This window comes from Curcuma longa, chromosome 4 (assembly GCF_044706935.1).
Source record: "Curcuma longa cultivar G26 ecotype Majalengka, Jawa Barat chromosome 4, ITB_CL_G26_1.1, whole genome shotgun sequence".
In the NCBI taxonomy this organism is placed as follows: Eukaryota; Viridiplantae; Streptophyta; class Magnoliopsida; order Zingiberales; family Zingiberaceae; genus Curcuma; species Curcuma longa.
Window position 1 is genome coordinate 11,261,964 of NC_133864.1, and position 16,621 is coordinate 11,278,584.

Genomic DNA, 16,621 nt, shown 5'->3' on the forward strand with positions numbered 1-16,621 from the left:
TGTTGAATGTTGGTACATCTACGCCAAAGTGTCTTGGAGTTTAATCACCAAAGTGTTTAACCTAGAACTTCTTGGATTTTACAAACTATTATAGGTTGTCACCAAGGTTTTGGGCGACATTCGAATGAGTTAGGTTCTTTGGCTTTTGCATAGTTTGAATGACGAATAGTTAGTTCAACATTGAAGTTACACACGATTCGATATATGGATTCGGATGAAAACACATTTTAGTCATTGCGCATAAGAAAAATTCACTATTGGGTAGGCATATCGAACTCGAAAAGTAAAAAAGATGCAAATGTTTGGCCAACTCTGACCAAATTTGCCTAAACTAGAGTACTTTTTGTTTGGGTGGTCATAAGCTTCCAAAGTTTGTTGTCAAATTGACCTAACTAACTTTTAAAAGCAAAACTTGCCTTCACAAACTAGTCTTCAAGGTTGACATACCAACCGCGAGCTAGTCAAACCCGATCGATCGATCAATCAATCAAACATGTCGCGATCAAAAGAAACACAAGCTCACTTCTAAGTTTGACGATAGCAACACTCTTTCTATCCTAAACCTCACCAATTCCTCCCCCTCAAAAGGAAAGTTGATATTTTGTTCTCCATGGATCTACAAAGGCCACTTCAACTCTCTCCCTGTCGCAGTCTGATGATGGACCATGTAATCCAACCCTAAATCATAACAATGATGGCATCAGTTGAGTGTCTTAATGTGAATTTATGCCCTTCACCCTCCACTCTCCACCATCTGTCATTGTTTTCATGACTCATCAATAACAGGCACCACAACAAATAAATCATTGTCCAAACAGATGTAGTGCAATGATAAAGTATTTAAATAAATATAAATTATATTTTAAATTTATCCAATAAGTAAATAGGGAGGAAAAAGACAATTTATTTTTAAAATTTAACGAGCCAAGTATGAAAATGAACATATGGATTATGAAAAACAAATAAACCACTGTTAGTAAATGATTAAACAGTTGGACAATTACAGTCCCAGTTCCTCAAACATTTGAACATTAATGGAGTTCTCAACAAACAGCATTGATTGATGGTGGACAAGTGACATTTTCAGAGATGCATCTATTTATAGTGATGGTTGAAAGTTGAAACAGAGAAAAATGACATAAACGGAAGAAAATTTTATAAAATTATAATTAAACTTACTATCTTATATGAAGAGAAGGCACAAAATTCCAAGACATATTTAAGAAAGTCGGAGATATGTACTTAGACGTAGGAGAATGCCCCAATTGAGATCATGAGTAATTGAGAAAAAGGGATGAAGATATAATACAGGCATTATATAAAAGTTTGATTATTATTATTGATTAAAAAGAAACAAAAATGCTATAAAAATATATATATATATACAAAGTTTTCATTTTCTAGGAAAAATCAAATCATATTGGATCTATTATACACAGTCTTATCTTATATTTTGCAAGAAGTTATTTTTGCGATTTGAACATGTAACCTCAAAGTCATGTGACATCAACTTTTCCTCGAAACAAAAATGCTATATTAAACAAAAATTAATTGTTTGACAATAGCAAATTACTGAGCAAGGCCTACTAACTTCTGAATGGAATGGAAGCAGTGGCTGTAACTTTCATGCAGTACTGCAATGGCACACCAGAGCACAATGACAAAAGCATCAGTAGATTGAAGAAGGCACACACAAGACACCACCTAAATTGTAAGTGCCATGATCGAAGATACGCCATTGGCGATCGACAATTCAGTCGTCCATCCGAATGGCAGATGAGCAGTCCTCTTCAGCCCTAAAAGGGATGTTTTTAGCATTTAGAGCCAAGAACAAGAAAGCATTTGATCAATGACTAGGAAGGAATTCAGGGTTCCAAGGTCTTTGCCAGAAGAAATGTAAAGCTGACAGTTCAAGTTTAGATGGTACCGAGAATTTGAACAAGTTGAAGAATGGCACTTTCGATCGTCTTTCTCGATCGTCAACCAGCCTCCTCGATACCGTCCAACATGTTCCCATGAATTGAATTGAATTGAATTGAATGTTCTACTTTATAACAAGCTATTCTACAAACCAGTCAAGAAGTACAAATACACCATCTGAAAAACTGAAACTGTCTGTTCTTCAATAGCCACCAGCCAAATTCACTTGCTTTTAGCTTCATGGCATCATAGATTTCTTCAATATACATAAAGAAATGGCGAAGAATTCCATCTTCCTAATATCTCTACCATAGCAGGAGAAAAAAAAAACTTACAAGATCTTAACAAAAGGTGGTGCATCTTCCCTCGGGCCGTCCAGGGATCGGTACAAGTACAACTTCTCGACGGCATTGCTATGAAGATCCTCAGGGGAGTCCCCAATTACTTCCACCACCAGGTGAGGAAGCCTCTCAGCCACTTCCTTGCAGCCCCTTGAAGACAGCTTGCACGAAGACATCCACAAGAATCTCATGTTGTAAAAATGGTGGATGCCGGAGAGGAGACCTGCATCGCCGAAAGGGCTATCCCTGATCTCGAGCTTTTTCAGGTTGGGGCACCCTTCGAAGAGATACTTCAAGCTCAAATCACTGTCCCCAGAGAATGCCACCGAAAGAGTGCGAACTAATCTCCCATGCCGTGCAATGTGCTCGAAAACCTTGTCGGTGAGGAGGCCAGAAACAGCAAGCCTAGTTAGCTTCTTACAGTTCCTTACAACAGCTCCGAAACCCTCATCCATGGGCTGCCCGGTGAGCTGATCGGGACGATGCCTTCCCATGATGCAAAGCCGGAACACGACTAGATCAGGGCAATTCTTGGACATTGTCACGACAGCGGCATTCGTCATGCGTTGACAGAAATACAGAATCGAACGGAGCTTCGGGCACCCCTCGGAGATGGCAACCAGGCCAGAATCAGAGACAGAGCCCTCAGAATCCTCTGAGGCATTCAAAGGGAAAACTCTAAGCTCTGAAAGATTCTTACAAGTATTAGCTACTGCTCGGAGACCGTCGTCGCCTACGGTGTCAAGAACCTAAGCAAACAAATTGTAGCAAAACAGATTCACACAATCAAAGATTAGTTGAATTTTAAGTATCATGGCGACTCAGAGGAAGGTGTTTGGTAGGTACCCAGAAGGTTTGGAGATTGTGGCAATGGATAATGATGGGCTTAAGCTGCTCAGCAGTGAACATGGCGTAGCTCAAGTTGAGGGAGATGAGGTTGGCGCACACCGGGAAGATGGCCGGAAGGTACTCGGGCTCTAGCATACGGAATCCTGATAGGCAAACAAGCGACTTGGAGGCGGCAAAAGTCGACTCCAGGTCGGTGGCGTCAAGGTCCGACTCGCCGGCAGCGGCGGGCACCGATTGAAAGGAACCAGTGCCGAGCTGGGTGAGCTGCGGCGCCCGCTCCATTAGGCGGCGGAGCTGGCCGACGGAGACGTGCTGGTTGACCCGCAGCCGCCGGAGGGAAGGGGAGCGGGCTACGAGAGCCTCCAAGGCGGCGAAGTTGACTGGGCAATTCACGCACTCGAATGAGAGCGACTCTAAGAGGGTGCTCGTCTCCGGGAACCTCGAAATCCAATCCACGACCTGCTCGTCCTCGTCCTCCACGTCGTTCTCAATCAGATCTAGCACTCTCAGGTTCCTACAGAGCATTAATAGCAATTAATCGATCGCCTGTAGAAAAAAGGAGGAACTTTTTCCATCCACAATGTTTCAAAATTAGGGTTCCGTGTTTCGTGGCGAGGCAATCGGTGAAAAGCGGCACCTGCAGAGCTCGGCGACGGTGGCGAGGCCGGAGGTGCCGAACCCGTCACAGCAAATGAGGGTGAGATCGCGGAAGGAGGGCAAGGAGCGGGCGAGGAGGGCGAGATCGGCATCCAAGACGGTCATGCGCTTGAGACAAACCCGCTCGAGGCAGGGGTAAGCGGCGGCCATGGCGGTCGCCCAGGGCGAGAAGCTTGCGCCCCATCCACGAGGGATTAGGTTGAAATCGTCGAAGCGGGGACGGCCCTTGAGGACGATCGCCCGGGCGGCGCGGAACCGCGCGACGGCGCGGCTCGGCGACACGGCGTAGCAGTTGCCGATGAAGACCTCGCTCCGGGTCTGCGCCTCCGCCCGGTACCACGACCGGCACACCAACGACGCCGCGTTCCGGTCGCGGCGGCAGGTCAGGAACTCCAGCACGTTCTCTAGAACGTTCTCCAGCACCCGGTCGGAGAACGGTGGCGGCTGTTCTACCCGCCCGCCGCCGCCGCTACTACTCCCCATCCTCATCTTCGTGGCCGGTGTAGATGAAGCAGAACACCCGCCGCGGACTCCGCCGCCGCCGCCGATGCCAAGACCCAGAGAGCAGCTCTTCTTCTCTTCCTCCTCCCTCTCGGCCTCTTCATTACCGTCCTCCCTCATCATCTGAAACCACTTGCAGAAGGATGGCACTGAGCAATAAAAATCCCATTTTTAAACATCCATTGACAACTCTAAACAGTATCTCAACATATCTACATTTTCCCACATTATTATTGATCCAAACTAAACATAGCAATGCTTAAGCCCTAACTCAATGTTTACATTCTAATCTATATATTTTCGATAATGTTTTACGGTTTAGATGATGCCGATTTAGCATGATTTAGAACAACTTCATACACACTTCTCTTTGTTTGAGATTGAAAAAATAACCAAAGAACTCGACGAGTTAGATGATCTTAGCGAGATGATTTCACTTATTTGCATTTACAACACTTGTTTTAACCTAATTTACTTCCTTTCTATCATGTTTTACTATTATATAAGGTACTCTCCCAAGATTATTTGCTTCAATAGAAAGATTGAAACTTCTTTTATTACAATCTTGAATAAGATCACAATGGTCATCAAAGAGGTTTCATGTTTTGAAATCTTTTACTAGAAACTCTTCTTATTGTGTTCTTTTACACCAATTTAAACACAAAAAAGAGTTGTAAGATACCAAATCAAGTCTTGGATGTGGATCACCTTTTACTATATAATATTTATATTTAGTGATTGATAGCATCACCAACATTTATCAATCTCTTTTGGTGGTAGTGGATTCATTTTTGTTCACTTTTCTACTACAAAATTTTTACCTACCCATTCAAGTGATATTGATGTTCCCAATGATCGTCTCTAACTCTCTTCAATACGGATCCTAATGATTTAGGTCTATCATACACAGTTTTATCTTATATTGTAAGAGACTATTTTCAACCCTAAACTCTATCATAATTTTTTCCAAAATATTAAATTACAAGACCCACTTGATGGATTGCTGAAAGTGGAAGCATCACCCACAAAAGTATGCAAATTTTGCTCATAGTTTATTGAAATGGCAAGAAGGTGAGGATGGCAAAAGACATCCAAAAGCGAGCAATTAGCTATCACTTGTGACATGTGTGCAAGATCGAGCCAAGCTTTTGGATATCAAATGCCATGGTGATGTGACCTTGAGTTGAATACCTAACCCTAGCCACAAACAACAATTTGATAAAGGGTTCCATTTTTGGCGAATGCTAAGCTTTTGAGGTCCTTAACTTTGATGCTCCTCTCGATTGCCCTTGTGGAAGCCCATGCATTGGGGTTGTTATAGGTGATAGCTTTAGGGTTTATAGTCTTTGTGAGTGGTCATGTTTCCATATGTGGAAAAGGGTTGCTCACTTGGTGTTAGGGTTTATATAGGTTTTCTTTGCAAGGTGGAATATTCTATGTGGTCTCAATTATTTTGAAAAGTTCAACTTTATCATACAACTTGTGACAATCAAGATTCGGAAAAAAAAAAGCTTAATGCTCAAATCAAATCTTAAATTTTTGTTTGAAACCTATCACCTCATTTATGGTTGTTGACGATCTCTTCTTCTCGTGAAGTGGTCGACTCTGCGAGAATAACATGCATACTAGGAGTTGCCCCAATGAGGTCCCTTCATCATGGGATCGAGAAAGAGAAAAGAATATAGAAGATGAAGAGAAGTAGGGTTAGGATTAATGTAGAAATATACCTCCTTTCATCATTACCTATGCTATTTATGGTCTCATGCTTCCAAATCCTAACGGATTAGCGGATCACGGATTGTGAATTACGGATACCGGAGAGGTGATATTATCAGGGGTAACAAGCCATATAGTGATGGAGTTCGAATCATGCTCAAATCAATTTCCACGTCTAATTTTTTCCCAACTTAAACACTAAATTAGTTTCTCCTAATCCACTACTTGTTTATACTCTACCTAATTCTCTGTCTCCTTGATTAGAGCTTAATTTTACATCTTTGCTTCATGAACACTACTAATTACTTACATGGTGGAAGCATAATGATGGTCGAGCTATTCTAAACACAAAATGAGGGTGCTAAAGAACTAAGCCATCAAGAACATCATCCATTGACCGAAAACAGAAAAAATAATATTAAACATAATCTTAATTCTAAATATTCCTAAATCCTTTTCTTATCTGATCTCTCTAATTATCTAATAACACCAATCAATTTATATCTACAAAGTTGGCAGATAAAATCAAAGCAAAAAGTAATTTAACATATCTAAAAAGATATCTAAGTTGAGGTGTTATAGCTGAAGCTGAGAAATTGGCTCCTCACTAAAACTATGCCATTTTTCAGAGTTTACTTTTGTTTCAGATTCCTCATTGTTAATGCATGCATCGAGCTGGGTGTGCTAAGTTTCTTCCAATATTTTTCTTCATAAACTAATTTCGTTGAAAGTGGATATTGAATTCAGAATCAGAAACACCAACTGTGATATATATGCAGTGCAGACTTTTGTTTCAAACAGTATGAGAGTCACTGAACATTTGCTTAGTTTCTTAGTTTGCTGAAAGTGGAAATCGAACTCTGAATTCTAGTTCAGAAACACCAACTCTGAGGATGCAGCCTTTTGTTTCAAACAGTATGAGAGTTACTGAACATGTGCCAATGCATGTAAATGGCACAATTCTGAGTGATTGTCCAGAATTCTTAACTGTTGCATATTTGCTCTATTTTCCTCAATGCTCTCTTCCTGTGCTACTTCAAACACATTGTTATTAATTTGATTGCATTACAGAACTTTCATTCTACTTCATTTTGATCTGTGCTTGTCAATGTCCCAAAGCTTGTCGTTATACTGATGGAAGTGCCCTAATGCTTGATTTAGAAGACTGATCACTCGACTGTAAAATATCCATTCTAAATAGATTTAATTGTCTTATTTAGTTATATTAGATGTCCCTCGTTTATTTAAAATGTATAATTATTTTATATATTTCATAATTATTTGATTTTTTTATCATGCATTTGCTATGCTTAGCATGTTAGATACTTAGATAACTAAACAAAAATATTTAATATAATTAAATAAAATATCTACATTTTAAATATTTATTATAATTAAAGGAAAAAATACAATGTTATAACTAAACAAAAATATTCTAATTAATTTTTTTATTAAATTACAACTAAATAAAAAGTGTCAAAATATAATCATACACTTAGACATTTATTATACTAGACGCGGAACGAAACTATTTATTATACTAGACACGTCATCGAACAGTCTTACACGGAAATAAAAAGTACTCGTCAAGACTGAACGAAACTATTTATTATACTAGACGCGTATTATAACTAAACAAAAATAAAAATTATTATAATATTTGCATTCTAATTAATTATTTTATTAAAAATCAAAGACTTCGTGCGACTAAATAAAAACACTTGTCAAATAGAGATACTTATAGTCGTTTATTATAATTAAACAAAAATATCTAATAAATTAAATAAAAATTATTATAATATTTTCATCCTAATTATTATTATTTATTAAAATAAAGAAATTTTCGGCAACCATACACCTATAATTAATTTTTATTAATAAAAGGATAATAAAAATGGATAAGACATTCCGTTTATTAAAATAATAATAATAATAACAATTCATTAAGATAGTCATAATTAGGTTACTAAACTTTAGAATTTTATAATCTTTCTCAGCCATTTCATCGAACACCTCTCCGCTCTTGTTATACAGCTGGAGAAGAAGCAGAAGGAAGAACAATGAAGACCGGAGACGAGAGGGCGCCGCTTTTGGATCACGTAGTTCGAGTGCCGGAGGAGAAGGAGATCGTCGGATGGGTGGAGAGGAGCTGGATCGAGTCGAAGAAGCTGTGGCCGATCGTCGGGCCGGCCATCTTTAGCAGAGTCGTCGTTTACAGCATGAACCTCATCTCGCAGGCCTTCGCCGGTCACCTGGGCGACCTCGAGCTCGCCTCCATGTCCATCGCCAACGCCGTCATCGTCGGCTTTAACTTCGGCCTGATGGTACGCTAACTTGAAGGTTTTGGTGCTTGAGTCCGGTCAGATTTGGTCTAAAAATGGAAGGTTTTGTTGCTGCAGTTGGGCATGGCGAGCGCCTTGGAGACGCTCTGCGGCCAGGCCTACGGCGCGAAGAAGTACCACATGCTCGGCGTCTACATGCAGCGCTCCTGGATCGTTCTCTTCCTCTGCGCCGTCCTCCTCCTTCCCATGTACTTATTCGCCACCCCGCTGCTCCTCTTCCTCGGACAGCCGCCGGACGTGGCGGAGCAGGCCGGCACGATGTCCATCTGGTTCATCCCCCTCCAATTCTGCTTCGCCTTCTACTTCCCGATCGTCCGCTTCCTCCAGTGCCAGCTCAAGAACTACGTCACCGCCGTCATCTCCTTCGTCTCCCTCCTCATCCACCTCTTCGTCACCTGGCTCTGCGTCGTCAGGCTCCAGTTCGGCCTCTTCGGCACCGCGATGACACTCAACTTCTCCTGGTGGGCCGCCGCCGTCATGCTGTTTATCTACGCCGTCGCCGGCGGGTGCCCGGATACGTGGAAGGGCTTCTCCATGGAGGCCTTCGTCGGCCTCTGGGACTTCCTGAAGCTCTCCTCCAGCTCCGGCCTCATGCTCTGGTCCGTCCACTCTGCTTCCGGCGATCTAATCCTACTCCAAAAATCGAAATTTAACACCAAATTCAACCTCTGCTATTTGATTCTGCAGCTTGGAGGTCTGGTACTACAGAATACTGATCTTATTAACAGGAAATCTTAGCGACGCCAAGATTGCAGTGGACGCACTCTCCATCTGGTAAAATATCCTCCATTTTTATTGATTAACTGAGTTCATCATCATCATTACTGAAATTGAATGCAGCATGAGTATAAACGGATGGGAGTTGATGATTCCTCTGGGATTTTTCGCCGGAACAGGGTATGCAAATCTCAACCTCCCTTCCTTCATCTACAGATTTTTACACAGTCGTTGTCGAATCTCAGAGGGATCACAATGAAACTTTTGGTCAAATTAGTTCATGATTAAGCTTCGTTTTTTGCAATGCAAGAGTGCGAGTGGCGAATGAGCTCGGAGCGGGCAACGGCAAAGGCGCGAAATTCTCGACCGTCGTATCGGTGGTCACCTCGTCGGCGATCGGGCTCATCTTCTGCGCCCTCATCATGTGGCTCCACGACATCTTTGCGCTCGTCTTCACCTCGAGCCCGGCCGTGATCCAGGCGGCGGACAAGCTCTCCCTGCTCTTGGCGTTCACCCTTCTGCTCAACAGCGTGCAGCCAGTTCTCTCCGGTAACGCCCATTTTCTTTTTCTTTATTTTATTATTACTAATCAAATATTTTTTTGATTTTTTCTTTTATAATTTCGATAGGTGCAATTTTAATTTTCTTTATAATATTTTTAATTTTTTATCATCATCTCCTTCAAAACAACTATATAAAGGAATATTTTAGATAGAAATAGATAAATTTTAAAAGTAAAAAAAGAGTCTTTTTTTTTCTTTTTATCAAATAAATTTTATAATTTTTTTATAAAAAATGTGCAGGAGTGGCAGTTGGGTCAGGGTGGCAAGGCACGGTGGCTTTGGTCAACGTTGGCACCTACTATTTAATTGGAATTCCTTTTGGAGTCCTCATGGGCTGGGCCTTCGATCTCGGAGTTCTGGTAATTGGGCCTTTCAAAATAATTTAGCAAAATTATTTTCAAATAATAATAATAATAATAATAATTTATAATTGAAATAAATTGGTAGGGTATTTGGGGAGGAATGATTGTTGGCACAGCAATTCAGACATTAATATTGGCTTTCCTTACCATCAGATGTGATTGGGAAAAAGAGGTGAATTTCATAAATTTTTTATTTATATATTTTTAGAAAAAGAGTTTCTAACATTTGAATATTGAGCTTTGTTATTGTTCCATGTGCAGGCTTTGAGAGCAAGCTCAAGGATGGAGGATATGGTTTGTAGTTAAGTTTGATCGTAAATTATTCATAAACTCTATTTGAAAATGTTAAACAGTCGAGCTCAAGCATTGTTCGAGAGCTGAACATGGCCTCAGTTGGATCATTAAAAAGTTCCAAATTTATTCTTCTGAAAGATGAAACAGATGCAAAACAGTTTCAGATCTTAGTCTACCCTAAACAGCATGAAATTATAGATAGATTTATATAAATAGAAAGCAAATTATAGATTGAACCAACCAGTTCAATCTTCTCCAGCTTATTCGGAACAGCATGAAATCTGAATGATCTGATGATTGAGCAGAACCAAACTGTTACATTGAGAGTGCGAAGCTTTTGTATGCTATCATTTCCGAGAAGTGAAGTGCTGATCTCTGCTCTTTGATTTGTTTTTGTTGTTCCGCGGCGGATGCATGGCACCTCGGAAGCTCATACCCTCGCCGATGCCCTTGGTTAAAGGGCTCGAACCATGACCAACTCGTCTAGTTGACCTCCGACGAGAACCCCAGCTATTGTTTCCCATTGCCGCCTTTGCAACGCTATCCGTGGCTACCTCCCTGGCTCTAACTGGCTTGATGGGCTGTTTGTTCAGATAAGCAAGGTGCGGGAGGAGACCGCAGACCGCCTTGCGGATCTGGTCGTCTCCGATGTTGCTCTGAATCAGGTTACCGAGTAGGTTGAGGGCCACTAGAGAGTGATAGTTGGCAACAAGCTGGCCCAAAGCCTTTGCAGTTGTTATCTTGTTAAAGCTCAGGTCCAGAACAGCAAGTTTCAGAAGCCTGTGAAGACCCTCTACACCACTTATCTTGTTTCCAGCAAGATACAGCTCCTTGATCATGGTGCAGTTCGACAGCCCTGGAAAAGCAGGTTTGATCATAATTTTGAACAGGATGAAAAATTCAAGAGCAATATCACATCAGTACTTCGCCTAAAAATGATTTGCAAAAGTTTTGCAGTTTTGCAATGAAGTACTCTACTAATGGCTTCATTAGCTTCTCAAAGGTATTAATCCATGACAGTTTCTGTGTATGGTAGATGGCTTAAACTTAAATATCTTCGAGTCCCAAAAATCTGAGTATTAATATGCGAGGTGAGAAGAAATAGTACCAAGGATCTTAGGGTTGACCACCAAGTCATGATCATAACGCCATAAGGCATTACAAAAAGGAAAACAAAGAGTTGACCACCATGTCATGATCTCTTTTACAAAATTTAGAAATTGGGAATAAATATATAACTTGGAGAGCAGGAGATAGTGATAGTGAACCGAGGACCACTTGGTCTGTTAGAATGTAGAATTTAAATCGATGGGGCAGGAAGTTTTCAATACAGAGAGAGACTTGTACCTGCATACAAGTGACCATACTGACAATTGCGACATGGATATGCCAAGCAAATAAAACATATACACAGAATTAGAATACCACAAATGGCACAATGTTCAATAAATAATTCAACTCGTTGAAATCCTCCAAGGTTATTGTAACTAGTAAGATTGATAGAAGTATTCAGTAACCCCAAACACAGATATTATTGTTTGCATATGCATCTGATGGTTGTTTCGTGCTAGAAAGAACTAAATCAAAGAACAAAACAAGCAACTCCGCTACCGAAAGGATAAAAATTGTTATTCATACCATGACTGATTCGTGAGATTCTGTTGTAGCTGAGATTAAGAACTCGAAGCCTTGTCAGTTCCCTGAGCCCTTCAATTGTGGCAATCTTGTTCCTTGACAAGTCAAGCATATGAAGACTCTTGGGTAGAGATCCTGGTGAAATGTGAACTGCAGAAAACATGAAACACGTTACATTATATACAATTCATATTTTTATCACACAATTCCCTAGCTAAGCTTTACCTATGAAGTTGCCAGATAGATTGACTGACCGGAGGCTACTGAAAGCTGAAATTGCGGGTATGACCTTTAAACCCATGCCAGCTATGTGAGCAACTGAAGAAAAAGGAGGAAGGGATTGTATAATGTTGTTGGCCTGCAAGATGTCTTCCATTCCATGCCGACGGCCTCGAGTGTTGTTTTTACTGGATGATTCCCCAATGTCTAGAAAACTTGGGGGAGTAGCAGACTCAGGTGCAATTTCATCTCCATTATACTCATCCTCAATTGGGCATAATGGAGAATCATCAAGACTATGCACCCAAGCGTCCACTCTATCTAAAGAAGAAGATTCTGTTGAAAAAGCAACCCACTGGTTTGGAGGCCATTTATCATTCCTAAACTTAACCTCAGACTCTTCCATAACTTTCTTGTTCTTCAAATCAGTTCCCCCGCCAGGCTCTACTGTATCAGAGCAGTAACCATCCTTCTGGTTGGATTTATGATTGATGGAAGCACTCCAATGAGGTTTCAGAGACCAGTTCTGATGAAGATTTCTGTGGCTCCATAGGAAAAGCTTCCACCAAACCTTCCTACTTCTTGAAGGAAGAACCTGGCTTGAAGATCTCTTCTTTAGCATTACTTTATCAGCACTGCGAGAAGTCATTACTGATACAGGGCTACCTAGGATATCCTTTTGTGGTTCTTCATCGAAATTTCCAGGCAAGTTTTTGAGGTCATCATACGAATGGGACTTGGTTGGGGACATAAGCAGTTTACTAGATCTCTTTGTCTCAATATTAGAGCATGACCGCTTCAACATAGGAGATCCCCAAAATGCGGTAGTGCGGCCCATCCCTGGATCACTTACATGCCCACTCTGGATCACTAATTCAGGTGTTATTCCCTCGTCTTTCTCAGATTGGTTGTCAGGTTCATTGATCAGTTTTTGGTTCAAACCATAGGAATTGATCTTATCTTTTTCTGCCAGGGCCTGCAAATCAAGGTCAGAAAAATCCCTTTTAAATGACGTGATCTCATCGTGTTCATCACCTCCCTCATAAGCTGCTTCAGCTGCCATGTCTATTTGGAGAGAGTTCTCATCATTCTTTTCAACCCCAACCAATTTCTGTTCGGCAGAACCTCTTCTGTTTGCATTGGTTTCTATTTGATCAGAGTGTCTGAAAGATGCATCCTGGGTAGATTTTTGGAGGGATTCATAGATGATGACTTCTGACTTAAGTGGTGAATCTCCCATGATGTTTTCCATTTTAGAATTGATTTCCTTCTGCAATCTCTGCAAACAAACCTTGAAATGAGCAACAACCTAGAATAAATTTATCAAAGAGAAAGGAAAACAGAATATTATCTTTGCTCACCTTGGACTTCTTCTTTCCAACCCGAAGAGCAGAGAAGCAACCAATCAATGCCATTTTTCAATCGTACGGACAAAAGATGCCAGGGCAGTTGACAACTATCGTTACATATGATTCCGGAGAACACCTACCAAACTCTAAAAAGCTAAAAAGGAAGATTAGCAGGTAAAAATAAAGTGGTCTATTTCTATGGAACCGTTTTCACCGGTTAGCCATTATCGATTGGAGAACCCTTTATGATGAGACAGAGAATCCAGACGGCCAGAAGAGTGGAAATTGGAATAGCGGTGAGATGGAAAAGTGCATCCTCCCGAGCCCACACCTTTCGCAAGGTGCGAGGGAATGGTATCTCAGTGACTTCCAGAGTGATTTAAAGAGCAATGGTGTTGGCTGAGAGCCCTCCTTAATCCTCGTCTGGTTTCAGCCCCTAAAAAGATAGGCAAAATAAGTAGGATTTCTAAAATTAACAAGAACAAAACGGTTAAACGTAGTAGATTGAACATTCTGATTCATGCATTATAAATAAACAAACAGTTTCAATCTGTTACTCTTTATTGTTTCAAGGTAAAGCGCCAAAGAAATCCATAGAAGAAGAAGAGATCCAATGGATTGGGTAAAAGAAGAAAAAAAGTTAATTTCCCCAATGTTATAGTTGAAACAATCACAAAGATCTTTTTTTTTTTTTTTTGAGAAAAGACGAAGGCAATCTCGATTACATACTGAGACATTAGGGTTCAACATAACAAGCGAGGCGCCCTAAACCACCAAGCTGATTGTGCTGTGCCGGAAGATGATCCAAGGGAGCACAGAAAACCGACAGAAAAAGCGTCAAAGCTAGACAGGAAGATCCAAAATCAGTAACTGAGCAAGAAATAGGAAACTAAGGCACCGATATTAGGGCTCTTGCATTCTACTCTGAAAATCCTGGAAGACCGGATCACATTCATCTGTGTATTTAGTCAATAGCAAAGAATAATGAAGAGAAGACCTCACTACAATTCCACTGACCACAACGACGAATCAACGTTATGCTTGCACGTCCATGGAATCAGAAACCACAAACGCAGTAAAAAAAAGACGATCTTTTAGAAAAAGACGGTCAATCAAGAGGTCGCGACGGAAACGACGAGACAAAAAATAATGAGGATATGAACAAGGGACTCGAAGGAAAGCACAGCACCTGTCTCAATCTGCCAAATTTGCCCCGATCCCTAACAGGGCGAGCGGATGCAGACCAGGAAGCGAAGAAGACCGAGGCGAAGTGCCGAAGGGAGGAGGGAGAAAGGAGGAGACTTGGAGGAAGGATCCGCCGCTTGCTCGCTGACGGGAGCAACGCTCGACACGCGGATGGACTTTTCCGTTTCACCTCCCAATTTTATTTTATTTTTCTTTTTGTCATGTTAAAATAATAAGTGCACAATTCAAAAGGATTGCTCTAAACAAGCAGCTTAGGGTTTACCTGTTTAGCTTTGAAGAGTTCCGCGAGTTAGGGTTGGGAGGAGACTGATTACAGAAGATGTTAACTCAGATCCTTAAGCAAGCTGATTACAGAAGACATTTCCAGATTCAGGAACAAACAATGTACATCAAATTTGAATTTCGAAGGAAATATGGAAGAATCCCAGTACTTTTTGGATAAAACATAAATATATCAACGATCATGGAAATGAGGGTATAGTTAATTACATCCTATTTCAAGTAGCAGTGAGATCAACAATCATGGCAATGATTCTCAAAAGATGAAAATTAATTTTCTTCTCTTAGAACTAGAAAATGATGCAGATATGGAAGAATAACCGGAGAGAACAAGGAAACCTAGATTAAATTAAGTTTATCAAAGATGAAGATTTTCTTCTCTAGAAACTAAAATGGTCGGAATATGGACTAACCTGAGCAATTTTGGTTCCTCTTTTCCGGATGCATCAGATTCAAGTAGATAAGTTCTGCTTTCTGCTTGTCCTTAGAACAGGAAACGAGAAGATAAGTACGAGGGATCAATCAACTCAACGATGGCGAGATCAAAGTTGAGATCAATGGATGAGCACAGGAGAAGATAAGTACCTGCAAATGCAAAGCCGCCAAAATAAGCCGATGAAGTAGTCAATCAGGAAATGCCTCCAGATACTCGCGCGAGCTAGGGTTCGGAGCTAGGAAGGGAGGCTTCGCCGGAGCTAGGGATCTGAGCTAGGGTTCGGAGATAGGGAGGGAACCTTCGCCGGAGGACAATGCCGCTGGGGTTCGGCGGAGGAGAGGAATTCGCCGGAGAAGATCTGTTCGCGCGGGAGCTCAGTTGGACGGACAACGCGCGGAGCTCTTGGCGTCGGAGAACGGAGAGAGAGGGCGTCGGGAGGAGAGTTCGCCGGAGGAGGAGAGGGCGCCGGGAGGACAGTTCGCCGGAGAGGAAGAGGACGAGGGGGAGAAAATCGCGCGAGAGAGACGAGGGGGAGAAAATCGCGCGGAGGAGAGGAGAAGATTTCGCGTAGGAGGGAAAAAAAGGCGGCGGCGGAACCCTAATAGCGACAATAGCGACGGAAAATTTCTTCCGTCTCTATTTAACGACGGAATTTCCGTCGCTAATTTAGAGACGGAATTAAAATTCCGTCGCTAATTTTTAATTTATGATAATTTATAAAATTTAGAAATTAAAAATTTAGCGACGGAATAATAATTTCCGTCTCTATTCCGTCTCTATTTAGAGACGGAAATTTATATTCCGTCGCTAGAGAGACGGAATTAGAGACGGAATTAATATTCCGTCTCTAAATTCGGATAAAATAAATCCGATTAGCGACGGATAAAATAAATCCGTCTCTATATTTAGCGACGGAATTATATTCCGTCGCTAATTCCGTCTCTATTCAGTGGTTTTTTTGTGGTGGTAACAACCGTTGGATCGTAGCTCTGACACTATCAAGCCATTGGCCAAGTGTATATCTTCTATGCGAGTTGTCAGAGGTTGTTGGGCCAAGTAGTCGATTGTTGTTGATAGTCAATTGAGCTTCTCGAGTCTGAATGGGACCTTATTGGACAAAGGCTGAGTGCTCGGGAGCGCAAAACGAATGGTCCGGGAGTGAGATCGAGTGCACGAGAAGTGATCCAAGTCCAAGCGAAATGTCATTGGATGAAGGTTTGAGTGCTCGAGAAGTG

At 41.3% G+C, this 16,621-nt stretch overlaps 2 protein-coding genes, 1 long non-coding RNA gene and 1 pseudogene across 3 annotated transcripts; 1 reads left to right on the forward strand and 3 right to left on the reverse strand.

The window, feature by feature from the left end:
- Positions 1-1,525: 1,525 nt before the first annotated feature.
- LOC141828668 (transport inhibitor response 1-like protein) lies at positions 1,526-4,447 on the reverse strand (annotated as a pseudogene).
- A 3,597-nt stretch (positions 4,448-8,044) lies between these two features.
- LOC141827072 (protein DETOXIFICATION 27-like) lies at positions 8,045-10,274 on the forward strand. The gene is made up of 8 exons (XM_074714351.1): positions 8,045-8,308; positions 8,384-8,925; positions 9,014-9,100; positions 9,167-9,223; positions 9,354-9,592; positions 9,847-9,965; positions 10,054-10,140; positions 10,230-10,274. Exons 1-8 carry the CDS (start codon positions 8,045-8,047, stop codon positions 10,272-10,274), a joined length of 1,440 nt encoding a protein of 479 aa, XP_074570452.1.
- A 106-nt stretch (positions 10,275-10,380) lies between these two features.
- LOC141826760 (uncharacterized) lies at positions 10,381-14,805 on the reverse strand. Its single transcript, XM_074714057.1, has 5 exons — positions 14,655-14,805; positions 13,478-13,901; positions 12,123-13,395; positions 11,901-12,047; positions 10,381-11,118 (listed from the first exon to the last, which is right to left on the reverse strand). Exons 2-5 carry the CDS (start codon positions 13,529-13,531, stop codon positions 10,610-10,612), a joined length of 1,983 nt encoding a protein of 660 aa, XP_074570158.1. The 5' UTR covers positions 13,532-13,901; positions 14,655-14,805; the 3' UTR covers positions 10,381-10,609.
- A 126-nt stretch (positions 14,806-14,931) lies between these two features.
- On the reverse strand, positions 14,932-15,963 carry LOC141826087 (uncharacterized). Its single transcript, XR_012601606.1, has 3 exons — positions 15,536-15,963; positions 15,364-15,433; positions 14,932-15,015 (listed from the first exon to the last, which is right to left on the reverse strand). It is a non-coding gene; the product is annotated as an uncharacterized LOC141826087 (long non-coding RNA).
- Between the last annotated feature and the right edge of the window lie 658 nt (positions 15,964-16,621).